Source organism: Girardinichthys multiradiatus, chromosome 13 (assembly GCF_021462225.1).
Source record: "Girardinichthys multiradiatus isolate DD_20200921_A chromosome 13, DD_fGirMul_XY1, whole genome shotgun sequence".
NCBI lineage: Eukaryota > Metazoa > Chordata > Actinopteri > Cyprinodontiformes > Goodeidae > Girardinichthys > Girardinichthys multiradiatus.
This window is the reverse complement of record NC_061806.1, coordinates 6,982,591-6,996,237: the sequence shown is the minus strand read 5'-3', so window position 1 is coordinate 6,996,237 and position 13,647 is coordinate 6,982,591. Positions and strand designations below refer to the sequence as shown.

Here is a 13,647-nt window from a genome sequence, read left to right as displayed (position 1 = left end):
CCTATAAAATGTCTCCTCACCCAGGTATTAATTGCATCCCTGGAACCAGCATGTAGCGCATTTTTTAACTGCTGTCGATAAGCTCCTTGCTCGTCTTCATCTTCTTGTAGACCACTATGTATTTTAAACACTTTTGTCAGTCTAATCCTATATTCTTCAAAAGGTTATTCCTCTTTTTGTTTCACTCTGGCTATTTCTGCATAGTCAGCTCTGCGTCTGAACCTGACTGTAAGCCTATTGATTAATCCCCTCACTCTGTCTGTTAGTTCCTGATCATTATGTGCAAGTACTGCGTCATTGTGTATAGGGTTCCAATTTCCCCTAACATGATGCCAGTCAGTTCCTGTGACTGTCATCCATACTTGTTGAACTTCCTCGCCATTCAAATGATAAGATCTCCTAAGACTCTCCAAATCTTCTCCACACTGAATGGGATCCTCTCTGGGGGAGGTTACTCCCTCCACAGCCTTTTTAACATCCTCCATTGTCCATGTTCTATATACCAAAATGGCAGGAGGTTGATTATTTCCAACGTTTGGATTGGCCACCTGTATCATGGGATATGCTTCTGTTAGACTAGGGTCCTCGTCATAAATTAATTTAGGTGCTGTTGGAACTATTCTTGGGGAGTGTGTTAAAGTTGGAGAAGAAGTTCTCCCAAAATGTCTAGACCATTTTAAAGAGATCTTATTTGATCTAGTCTGCGGTGGAGTGAGACACTCAGGTGGTGGATCCCGTGGGGACAAGCCTGGATACATAGATGAGTTTACAGCTGTTGCATGTGCCTGTGGTTGCTCATCTATCTGTGCTTCCTGCTGTTGTACTCTTTGTGGTTGTATAGCTACATTTCCTGGTTGTCCCTGTCGAGCCCCAACACACCCAGTCTCATTATCTTCTGCTCTATGAAACAATAATTGTTTCCTACAGCTTTCTTCTCCCTTTTCTTTCTCTTCCTCCTTACGCTTCTTTACTCCTTCCTCTCTCCTTTTAGCTACTTTTAACCAATAATCTACATCCTCATAACCTTCTTTTTCCATTTTTCTTGGGTCATGTTTTGTTTTTTTAATTATTGCATCCTGTAGATTAACTAATTTCTGAGAGTTTAGTCGACCATCATAATTATATGTGGTTATCCATTTATCTAAATATTTTAGTTTACTCGGATCCTGTGTTTCTATGAACTTCCAATCTTTGCATTGTAATTCATTTTTTAGTTTATTCTTACTAGCCCCTTTTCCCATGTTTTCTTTTTTTTTAAATTTAGTCCAGTATCTTAATACCTAGGGTATTCTAAATGCTGGATTTTTTGCTCAGTAGGGTGACAGAAAAATCTCCTTTTGTGGTATTTCTCACTTCAACTCTTCCGAGTGGAGAAATCTTGCCTTTGCATCCACAAAAGTTAGTCACTTTCAATCCCACTGCTTTGGTATGAGGCAAAACCTAGTGGTTTAAATCCTCCATTTATTTCTCACATGCACACATTTAAAACGCGGATTTTGCTTAGTATTTTCTGTTGTTTTTTTTAAAATACTTCTTAACACTCAAAGGACTCTGCCGTCCTGGATCACGGAATTTTCTGTATTTTTACTAATACTTCAAGCAGAACTCCGGCGCACTGCTGTTAAACTCGGAATTTTCAGTATTTTTTACTAATACTTTAAGCAGAACTCCGGCGCACTGCTGTTACCTGTTAGTGCCTAGGATTCACAGGGTTTGTTTACTTCACGCAATGATCCCCAGTCATTCGTCACACTTTTTAAATCTAGATTCAACTCACCACTTTGTCCTCTCCTCTCTCTCAGAGTTCCGTCAGCCGTCAGACCCCAGCGGGCAGGCCGAAATCCAGTCCCTCAAAGGGTCTCTGCGTGTCTTCCTGATGAAGACAGCCGTGCACACGGTCTTTCCTGGAATCTACCGACCCGCTGGAATCATCAGGCGTAGTTGGAATCCAGCTCGAAAGGACCAAATTAATGTCACAGAAAAGAAGAGAGAGACAAAGTATTAGTTATTAACTCGTACGAGGAGAACGGTCAGAGATATGTTCAGTTACAAGTCCCCAACCATTCTGAACAACATCTCTCCGAACCCCCTTTTTATTTAGGATGGTCCCTAGTTACAATGAACATTAATCTCTAAAGGATGGGAAAACAACAGCTGCATCGTAAACAGGTCATAAACTCCTTTATCTTTTAACAACACATTTCCCAAAGTCTCCTCCAACTTGCAGGGTCAGCTCTGCCCTCTTGTTCAGTGCAATCAGCCCCTCTTTATGACCTCCTCAACTGGACTGCTTCCTTTCTCGCAAGCTCAGCTCCATTTTATGACCTTTGCCTGCAGACAAAATTACTCACACACATCTTGAATGATTATAAGATAAAATAGTTAAAATAACACAAAAGGAACAGAATATAAGATAATAGAAAAAACTATATAAAATTTTTCCAACAGCTATATCCCTATTTTACTGAACAGATTAGTTTGTGAAGTTGTTGTTACTTGACCTTTTTCATAAACCACATATTCCCCTTTTACTGAATATTTTAACCACATTATTTGCTTCTAGTTTGATGTGCTTACAAGATCTGAGTTATTTTTGAAATTTTGTTTTTCCATATTTTCTCTAAAGTGCAATGTTTTCAGCAATTCATTTGCCTTGCCTTCTTCACTGTTTCGAAGACAATTTAAAGGGTTTGTGTGTATCGACTCAGTAATATCTCTTAGAGCTAAAGCTTTTTGGGCTAAAACAGATGGAGATCAAATCTATGTCTAAAATCATATGGTAATGTATTCAGTTTGGTCCCGAGGTAGCAAATAACTAGCTGTATGCGGACTAACAAAACATGTATTACTAAAAACAAGTGGAGGTTTCTATGTGGGCTTCTAAAGTAAACAGTTGTGATCTATTTTGTATATTTATAATTGGGCCCCCTTTAATTAGGTCTAAGGTAAACAAAGCATCAATTCACAAAAACACCACTGTTTGTAATGTTTGCAGGGTGTTCTCAAAAACACAAACACATGGAGGAGCTGGGGTCCGAATTAAGGATTTTGTGTGTGGTAACCAAGCACTTTACCAGCTGCTATTACTGTTTTGAAGCAATTTAACAGTGACCGTTTAAAAAAAAAAAAAACAATATAACTTGAATTTGCAAGGACTTCTTTCCTTAAAGCTCTCCTTCACTGCGACTTTTATTTTTTTATTCTCTGGTTCTTTTAGTTTTATTCTGCTCTTACTGTTTATAATTTAGAAACACTGCGAACAGAATCAGTTTCAGGGCTTCTGGTAGACTGCACATTCCAAAGACTTTGAGTATCCAATATAGAACTTTGCACTAAAACAGGTAGTAAAGATGACCTTACTATTGTAAAAAAAAAAATTTATATTTACTTATTTTTTGTTGTCTGTGCCTTGTTAAATCTCTCTCCTTCTGCCTATTCCTCCTAAGCTCCTCCTGAGTTCCTCCAATGGCCACAGTCCGTATCCAGGCCAGCGGGAGGCAGTGCTGTTTTCACCTGTGTGTCTCAGGGTGTCCCTGATCCCCATCTAATTTGGCTGAAGAATGGCAAAGTCTTGATGCCAGGGCAAAATGTCAAGTTGACAAATAACAAAAGGTAAGGAGTTGGTGTTTTAATAGTATACATCACTCGTGCTTTAACATTGCTTTAAGTTGTTCTGTTTTCATATTTTTATATCATTGGATGGGAGCAGTTCAGAACTGAGAAGCAGATCCAGCATTTAAAGACAGGGTAGAATCTGATAGATAAAGTATTTCACATCAACAGAAGAAAGTTCATAGACAGTTACATGTCACCCAAGCTTATCTGAGGAGAAGAAGCATAAGTAAATTTGCAGAATATGATTTTTTTCTATCAGCCATGGATACATTAAATATAGTAATATTTAAGCAATCGTGTGAATGTGTACAGTGCTTTGAATGGTTGGAACTGGAAAAGTGCTATATAGTACCTATTTACACTATGTACTATACTGAAAACGTACTGTATTGCAGTACTTTGGCTCTGACCCGAATAAGCTCAGATGATGAGGCTATCTACCAGTGCATAGCAGAGAACAGTGCTGGTACTAACCAAGCAAGTGCCCGTCTGGCTGTGGTCCAAGCTAAAGACCTGCCTGCTGCACCACAAGGGCTCATAGCCAGTGCTGTATCCACCAACACCCTGCAAATAACTTGGAGTAATCCGCCCACCAGCGTCACCAATAACATCATTGGATATATCTTACACATCCGCAAACTGGGCGGTGAGTGTAAGCACACAACTTGAGCATGAGTCTGAAGATTACGTTTTATAATCTAAATAGCTGTGTGTTTGCAAATATACATCTTTTTTATTTAGAGCCTGATCATATGGAACTGCAGGAGGCCATAAGTAAGGACACTTTTCAGCATGATTCAACCAACCTGGAGCCTAGCACAACCTACTCTGCCTTCCTGAAGGCCTACTCTTCGTTGGGGGCAAGCCAGCAGTCCAACAGTGTGGTTGCTACAACCCTAGGCAGTGGTAAGAACAAGGAGCCCTAATAAAGCTAGTGCTTAAAGAATATTATTAATGCAATGCAATAGTAACTTATATTAATTGTAAAAATGATAAGATGATGGTCAAATTGCTGTAAAAAGTAATCACTTGTGAGAAGACAGCTTTTAAAACTGGCAAATACCTGGAATGTATCCTGTTTAAGATAAAAGTTTTCCTTAATTACATAATTCATTTTTGTTGTAAATGACCTTATTCTCCAGATTTTTTGACTGATTGGTTTTGTAGAGGTGATTCTGTTTGGTAATGACACCATTTGATCAGAAGAACCTAGCTACTACTCACCTTCTTAAAACTTATTGAAGAATTAAACAAATGGTATCCACACATTGCTTTTGCATTTTTGCTTAGTTTTAAATTGTCATTCTGTATGTCATTTGCTGCTGCACTTCCTATGTTTCATTTATACATCCTTGAAACATTGATATGGACCATATATTATAGTCGAGTGTGTTAATATGGATAGTTGTTGTTTTTTACTCTGTATATCCTGACAATGCACACACCCATGCATTTCCATGATTTTACAAATCAATTTATCCAGCATCCGTACAGATGGAACCACAGACAGAACTGAACTTAAAAAATGGTTGTTATAAAATTGAGGATAATATTCATCATTATTTTGTAGGAACAGTTCTATTTTTAACAATTTCCCAAGATTTCTCAGATATTCAAAGTTATGTATATTCAATTTAATTCAATTCAGTTTTATTTATATAACGCCTTTTCATAGCACATGTTGTCTCAAGGCACTTTACAAAGTGAATTCAATCGAATCATAGATTTCAAGTCAGGTACATACATTCCAATTAATCCTAACTATCAAACAATGCAGTCAGATTCAGTTTATCATTCAAATTGGTTAAAAGTTTTTCTTTCTAAGGAAACCCAGGAGATTGCATTGAGTCAGTGATTTGTGCATTCACTCCTCCTGAATGAGCATGTTGAGACAGTGGACAGTCACTTAACTTTGCAGCAATCCCTCATACTGAGCATGCATAAAGTGACAGTGGAGAGGAAAACTCCCTTTTAACAGAAGATAAACCTCCAGCAGAACCAGGCTCAGTGTGAGCGGCCATCTGCCAAAACCGACTGGGGGTTTGAGAGAACTTCAAATCCTGACACCACCTCCCCCTCAACGGCCGCCTCCTGGCGGCCCAGAAGACGCTGCTTGGTGGGCCCGGAAATCCCGGATCAAAGAGGGATCAACAATGAAGGAACCCGGAACCTAGGAGCGATCCACCGGACCATACCCCTCCCAGTCAACGAGGTACTGATGTCCACGTCCCCAGGGTGGCCCTGAAAGTCCCGGGCGGGCGGAGGGGGCAAGGCCGGAGGGCAGAGCGTGCTGGTCTGAACAGGTTTCAACTGAGAAACGTGAAAAACAGGGTGAACACGGAGACTAGGAGGCAGACGAAGGCGAACAGATGCAGGACTCACGAGAGAATCAATTACATAGGGTCCGATGAACCTGGGAGAGAGCTTTCTGGACAGGGACTTGAGTGGAATGTCCCGTGCGGTGAGCAAAACCTTCTGACCAGGGAGGTAACTAGGAGCAGGCAGTCTTCGACGATCTGCATAGCGCTTGTTTCGGGCAGCTGTCTGGTGAAGCACCCGGCTGGCGGCGTTCCAAACCCATTTACATCTCCGTATGTGGTGTTGTACAGTAGGAACCGTGATGTCCTTCTCCTCCGACGGGAACAATGGAGGTTGGTATCCCAACGAAACCTCAAAAGGTGAATAACCGGTGGCTGAGGAGACATGAGAGTTGTGCGCGTATTCGATCCACCCCAAGTGGTCACTCCATTCAGCGGGGCAGGTGGATGTCACGCACCGCAGGGCCACCTCCAACTCCTGGTTAAGGCGCTCCACCTGGCCATTAGTTTGGGGATGATGACCAGAAGCTAGCGCCACGTTCGCCCCTAGGGTTTCACAGAAATGTCTCCAGACACGGGACGTAAACTGAGGGCCCCTGTCGGACAACAGGCAACAGGGGATGCCATGCAGGCGAAAAATATGTTTGACCATCAATTTAGCAGTTTGGAGGGCCGATGGCAGCTTTCTGAGAGGAACCAGGTGGCAGGCCTTGGAGAATCGGTCAATAATGGCCATAATAACAGTCATTCCATGAGAACATGGTAGACCCGTGACGAAGTCCAAGGCCACATGGAACCAGGGTCGACCAGGGATGCTGAGAGGTTGAAGTAAGCCTGCAGAGGGTTGATCAGAAGACTTACTTCTAGCGCATGTGACGCAGGCCATCATGTACTCCTTGATGTCTTTGTGAAGGGACAGCCACCAATAGCGTCTGGTGATTGCGGCAATAGTCCTACTGACACCAGGGTGAGCAAAGAACTTGGACAAATGAAATCAGCCAATCACTCTGGATCGCACTGATGCTGGAACATAGGTCATTCCAGGAGGTCCAGTTCCTGGCCCAGGATCATCAGGGAGAGCTCGCCGCACCAAGTCCTCTATCTCCCAGGTTAAAGAGCCCACAGTACAGCTAGGCGGCAGGATAGACTCGGTATGTTTCTCTGTATCTTCAGGTTCAAATTGGCGGGATAGAGCGTCTGGTTTGATGTTCTTGGAACCTGGTCTAAAAGAAATAGACAGACTAAATCGAGAAAAGAAAAGAGACCAACATGATTGACGTGCATTGAGACGCCTAGCTGACTGAATGTATGACAGATTTTTATGGTCTGTCCAGACCAACACAGGATGTTCAGCGCCCTCCAGCCAATGCCTCCACTCCTCTAGGGCCAACTTAATGGCCAGCAACTCTCTGTCTCCAACCTGGTAGTTTCGTTCAGCAGGGGTCAATCGACGGGAGAAAAAGGCGCATGGATGAAGCCTTCCATCCTGATCAGAAAGCTGGGAGAGCACTGCTCCCACCCCAGTATCCGAGCCGTCTACTTCCAGGGTAAACTGTTTCGTAGAATCTGGATGGATCAGAACAGGCGCTTGGGAGAACAGTCTTTTCAGCCAGGTGAAGGCGGTCTCAGCCTCCGAACCCCAGCTGAAGGTCGTCTTTGTGGAAGTTAGCGCATTCAATGGGGCCGCCACCTGGCTGTAATTCCTAATAAATCTTCGGTAGAAGTTGGCAAACCCCAAGAACTGCTGCAACTTCTGCCTCGAGTCAGGTACTGGCCAGTCCATTACTGCTCGGACCTTTCCTGGGTCGGCACGAACCTGTCCCTCTTCCAGAACAAAACCCAGGAAACTGATGGTTGACTGATGGACGTCGCACTTTTCCATCTTAACAAACAGTCTGTTTTCAAGTAGATGCTGTAGAACCTGTCTTGGTCTTCCTCTAGACTCCTGAAAAAACTTAAAATATCGTCCAGGTACACAAATATAAAAATATTCAAAAAATCTCTCAACACGTTGTTGACGAGAGCTTGAAAAACTGCTGGGGCATTACTTAGGCCAAAAGGCATCACCAAGTACTTGAAATGCCCCAGAGGAGTCTTAAATGCTGTCTTCCACTTGTCTCCCTGGCGGATTCTGACTAAGTGGTAGGCATTTCTGAGGTCCAGCTTAGAGAAAACAACAGCGCCATGTACAGGCTCAAACGCAGAAGCTAGCAGAGGAAGAGGATATTTGTTTTTAACAGTAATTGCGTTCAAACCCCTGTAATCTATACAAGGGTGTAAACCTCCATCTTTTTTCCCCACAAAGAAGAAACCTGCCCCTAAAGGAGATGTAGAGGGACGAATAACCCCAGCAGCTAAAGACTCAGCAATATATTTTTCCATTACTTTTCTTTCCGGCCCGGAGATGCTGTAGAGTCGGCTGGAGGGTAAAGGGGCACCAGGAAGAAGATTAATGGCACAGTCGTATGGTCGATGAGGCGGTAGAGACAGGGCCCGAGACTTGCTAAAGACCATCTTAAGATCATGATACACGGGGGGAACTCTGGTTAAGTCTGACAGTTCCTCCTCCATACCTTCCTCACCAGGGGTTGTAGGACAGATGGCTGACTGTAAACATGAATTGAGACATCCCTCAGACCACGCTTCTACCCGTAATTCTGCCCAATTTATGTGGGGATTATGGCGCTGGAGCCAGGGAAAACTAAGTACTAACGTACTCTGAGCTATGGGAAAAACAAAAAAAGATACCTCTTCTCGGTGATTACCGGACAAAACAAGCTCTAGAGGCAGTGTTTGATGGGTGATCTCATGAAGAGATAAACCATCCAAGGCCAAAACCCGACGTGGCTGGGTCAATCTTTCTGTGGAAATCCCTTTCTTTGAAACAAAATCAAAATCAATCAAGTTCAGATCACAACCTGAGTCAACTAGGGCAGATAAAACCTCAGAGTGATGGTTAACAAACAAAGTAGCCAGTAATGTGAAGCGTGGGGTCTTACTACTGGAAGATCGGTCCGTCGGTTGCCCCATCACAGCCGATGGACCCGCCCTTTTGGCCGAACCGGACAACTGGAAATGAAATGATCGGAAGCATCACAATAGAAGCACTGGTTGGCCTCTCGACGTTGTTGTTGTTCTCCAGGCAGAAAGCTAGCTCTCCCAATCTGCATAGGTGCGGTCTCGGGATGGCTGATTCGAGGCCCTAATGACACTGGTAACGGGGACAGAGGAAACGGAGAGGTTCGCTCCAACGCTCTCTCGGAGCGATTCCTCCTCCTTTCCCGTAGGCGAGAATCAATGCGGATAGCTAAATCAATGTACTCATCTAATTCTTCTGGTTCATCTACAAGGACTAGTTCGTCCTTTATGGGCTCGTTCAATGACTGGAAAAACGCCGCCTTTAACGCGCTTGCGTTCCAGCCTGAGGATACAGCTAATGTACGTAAATCGATAGAAAAGTCCGCTAAAGGACGATTCTGCTGTTTCAACGCCTACAATTTGCGGGCAATACAGGACTGATCTGAAGCTACATCAAACGTCTGTTTAAACTCCTTAATGAAATCCTCATATGACAACCCGAAACCAGTGCAGTTGGAAAACCTTGCCTTCACCCATCGGAGCACCCTTCCAGTTAACAAACTCAAAACATAAGAAATCTTACCCTCATCATGCGAAAAAGCTCGAGGTGACCGGTTAAACACCAACCTACACTGAAGTAAAAAACCACGACATCCACCCATCTCTCCGGAAAGCCTCTCAGGATGAGGAGAAGAAACATCTCGAAAAGGTGGTGGATGTTGGGCCTCCAGTGGCTCAGCAGCAGCCCCAATGGGGGCGGCAGACTCAGAACTACAAGCACCTTGAAACAGTGATACCAAATGCTCCAGCTGCTGGTTTGTTTGCAGCTGTCTATCTAGGAGGGTTTGGAGAGTAGAACTGTGCATATGAATTTGCTGACTATGTTCAGCTAAAGTTCTCTGAAGGTTCTCCGCTGGGTTAGGCTGGCCTGAGTGTTCTGTCATGATTTTTACAGCCGACTTAACCCACATGCACAGACTCTCAGAGAACTTTGTAAAAGGAATAAGTTTTTATTGAAAGATTGATCAGGAACAACAGGAGCGACGAGTCTAATCTTCCTTACTGTGAAAACACAAAGAGAAAAGATAAATAGCTGAACCTCAGAAACATGAACCAACATAAACGTATCTTACTGGAGATTCCGGAATAACCCGCCAGGGAGAGAATAAATGTCAGGAAAGGAGTTCAGCTTGCCATGCACAGACTAGATCAGGAAGTAGCCTTAGCCACTACGGAGGACTAGAACAGATCAGGTAGGATTCACACCTGGAACAGGTAACAAAGCAAGTTAGAGTTCGCAACAACAGATCCTTCAAAAGATATCCATGGTAAAAATCATGCAAAGATTTCAGAGCTGGCCAGAAATTACCACGGAGGCAAAAACACTCAGGCGCCGAGGTGTTGGCAACCTTCCTCTACATGCTTCCCAGCTGATGAGTAGTTGCACAACACCTGTCGCCTCAAGTACACTCCTACTGGCAGCACCTAGTGTCGAAAAGGTGTAAGCAGCAGGCAGCAGCACTCCAAATCCTGACACCGGTGTCCTCAAACCTTTAGATGTGTCCCTGGTCCAACACACCTGAATCTATGGCCGAATTATCGCCTCAGTATGCAGTCAAGTTCTCCAGAATCCTACTAATGACCTAATTATTAGATTCAGGTGTGTTGAAGCAGAGGCACATCTGAAGGTTGCAGAGAGAGTGAAAGTGGTCATTATGTCCCCCAGCAGTCTAAGCTTATAGCAGCATGACTACAGAGATAGCTCAGGATAACCTCAGCCATTCTAACTACAAGCTTTATCAAAAAGAAAAGTTTTAAGCCTAGCCTTAAAAGTAGACAGGGTGTCTGCCTCACAGACTAAAACTGGGAGCTGGTTCCACAGGAGAGGAGCCTGATAGCTAAAGAATCTGCCTCCCATTCTATTTCTAGAGACTCTAGAAACCACCAGTAAACCTGCAGTCTGAGAATGAAGTGCTCTATTAGGAATATATGGAACAATCAGATCTCTGATGTATGATGGACCTAGATCATTGAGGGCCTTATATGTGAGAAGGAGAATTTAAAATTATATTTTAGATTTAACAGGGAGCCGATTAAGGGAAGCTAAAATGGGAGAAATATAATCTTTCTTTTTAATTTTCATCAGAACTCCTACTGCAGCATTTTGGATCAGCTGAAGACTTTTAACTGCATTTTGTGGACATCCTGATAGTAAGGAATTACAATAGTCCAGCACTGAAGTAACAAATGCATGGACTAGTTTTTCTGCATCACTCCTGGACAGGATATCTCTAATTTTGGCAATATTACAGAGGTGAAAGAAGGAAATAAGAGAAACCTGTTTAATACCGGATTTAAAAGACATGACCAAAAATAACACCAAGGTTTTCTACTTTAATACCAGAGGTCAATTCAATGCCATCCACGATTGGTTGACTAAGCAGTTTCTTTTTCAAAGATTCTGGTCCAAAGATGACAACGTCTGTCTTGTCTGAATTAAGAAGCAGAATATTTTGAGACCTTATGTTTTTATGTCATCCAGACATGCTTGTAGGCTATCTAACTAGTTGGGCTCATCAGGATTTATAGATAAATATAGCTGAGTATCACCAGCATAATAGTGGAAATTTATCTGATGTTGCCTGATCATTTTACCTATTGGAACCATATATATATAGTGAATAGAATTGGCCCAAGCACTGAGCCCTGGGGAACTCCACCATTAACCCTGGAGTTTTAAGATGATTTTTCATTTACATGAACAAACTGGAATCTGTCAGACAAATAAGATTTAAACCAGCCTAGTTTTTTCCCCTTGATCCCTACAACATGTTCCAGCATTTCTAAGAGAATATTGTGATTGACTGTATCAATGCAGCACTGAGATCTAACAAAACAAGTACAGACACAAGTCTATTATCTGAGTCCATAAGAATATCATAAGTGACTTTCACTACTGCTGTTTCCGTGCTATGATGACCCCTGAAGCCTGACTGAAACTCTTAAAAAACATCATTACTGTGTAAATGCTCACTCACTTGATTAGAAACTAATACATACAGGGGTTGGAAAATGAAACTGAAACACCTGGTTTTAGACCACAATAATTTATTAGTATGGTGTAGGGCCTCCTTTTGCGGCCAATACAGCATCAATTCATCTTGGGAATGACATTTACAAGTCCTGCACAGGGGTCAGAGGGATTTTAAGCCATTCTTCTTGCAGGATAGTGGCCAGGTCACTACGTGATACTGTTGGAGGTAAACGTTTCCTGACTCGCTCCTCCAAAACACCCCAAAGTGGCTCAATAATATTTAGATATGGTGACTGTGCAGGCCATGGGAGATGTTCAACTTCACTTTCATGTTCATCAAACCAATCTTTCACCAGTCTTGCTGTGTGTATTGGTGCATTCTGGTACGCTTCTTTGGGGCTTCTCCACACCGTAACTCTCCCGGATGTGGGGAAAACAGTAAAGGTGAACTCATCAGAGAACAATACATGTTTCACATTGTCCACAGCCCAAGATTTGCGCTCCTTGCACCATTGAAACCGAAGTTTGGCATTGGCATGAGTGACCAAAGGTTTGGCTATAGCAGCCCGGCCGTGTATATTGACTCTGTGGAGCTCCCGACGGACAGTTCTGGTGGAAACAGGAGAGTTGAGTTGCACATTTAATTCTGCCGTGATTTGGGCAGCCGTGGTTATATGTTTTTTGGATACAATCCAGATTAGCACCCGAACATCCCTTTCAGACAGCTTCCTCTTGCGTCCACAGTTAATCCTGTTGGATGTGGTTCGTCCTTCTTGGTGGTATGCTGACATTACCCTGGATACCGTGGCTCTTGATACATCACAAAGACTTGCTGTCTTGGTCACAGATGCGCCAGCAAGACATGCACCAACAATCTGTCTTCTTTTGAACTCTGGTATGTCACCCATAATGTTGTGTGCATTTCTATGTGTTCTAGAATTGCGCCGCTCAAGGTGGCAGCAGGTTGGATTAGCTCTGTTACTTTTGATTCTGATTTATTCTTTTTTGGGAACTCTTCCTCTTGTGGTGGATACAGTTGATTTTTTTTGGACGACTGTCCACTCCGGTGTCGGATGCTGTGCAGCTTGGAAGATTTTTCTTAATACTTTCTATTTTTGGACATTTGTTATGAGGCATTGCCATGGCAACGGGGTTGTTTCTTACAACCGGGAGCAGCTGATTAATATCTCAAAAGGTCAAATAATACTTCAACTACAACCCCAAATCCCTGATGAGTTGAAAAGGAGACGCCGTGGATGCAGAGCAGGAGCTATGAGAAGAGAGAGAAGGAGGAAGTTCAAACCATCTCTTCCGTCGATTATGATGGGCAATGTGAGATCGTTGGGAAGCAAGTTGGATGAACTCCAAGCCCTACAAAGGACCCAGCCAGATCCAAAATCCCAATGCTTTTGTGGCAATTTCTGGTGATTTTAACCATGCTTCACTCTCCGCTACACTTCCAATGTTTCAACAGTTTGTCAGCTGCTCTACCAGAAAAAACAAAACGTTCGATTTATTTTATGCAAATGTCAAGGACTCATACATCTCTACACCAAGACCTCCTCTAGGCAAATCAGATCACAATCTTGTTTTTCTCTGCTC

The 13,647-nt window shown here is 43.0% G+C and overlaps 1 protein-coding gene across 1 annotated transcript in view; it reads left to right on the top strand.

Annotated features, from left to right (window-relative positions):
* Positions 1-13,647, top strand: part of si:ch211-57n23.4 (immunoglobulin superfamily DCC subclass member 3) — a 65,563-nt gene that overhangs the window by 29,147 nt on the left and 22,769 nt on the right. The window contains exons 7-9 of the mRNA XM_047383111.1: positions 3,447-3,612; positions 4,011-4,261; positions 4,357-4,521. Of these exons, the coding sequence (XP_047239067.1) occupies positions 3,447-3,612; positions 4,011-4,261; positions 4,357-4,521 (582 nt within the window). The remainder of the gene's footprint in view (positions 1-3,446; positions 3,613-4,010; positions 4,262-4,356; positions 4,522-13,647) is intronic.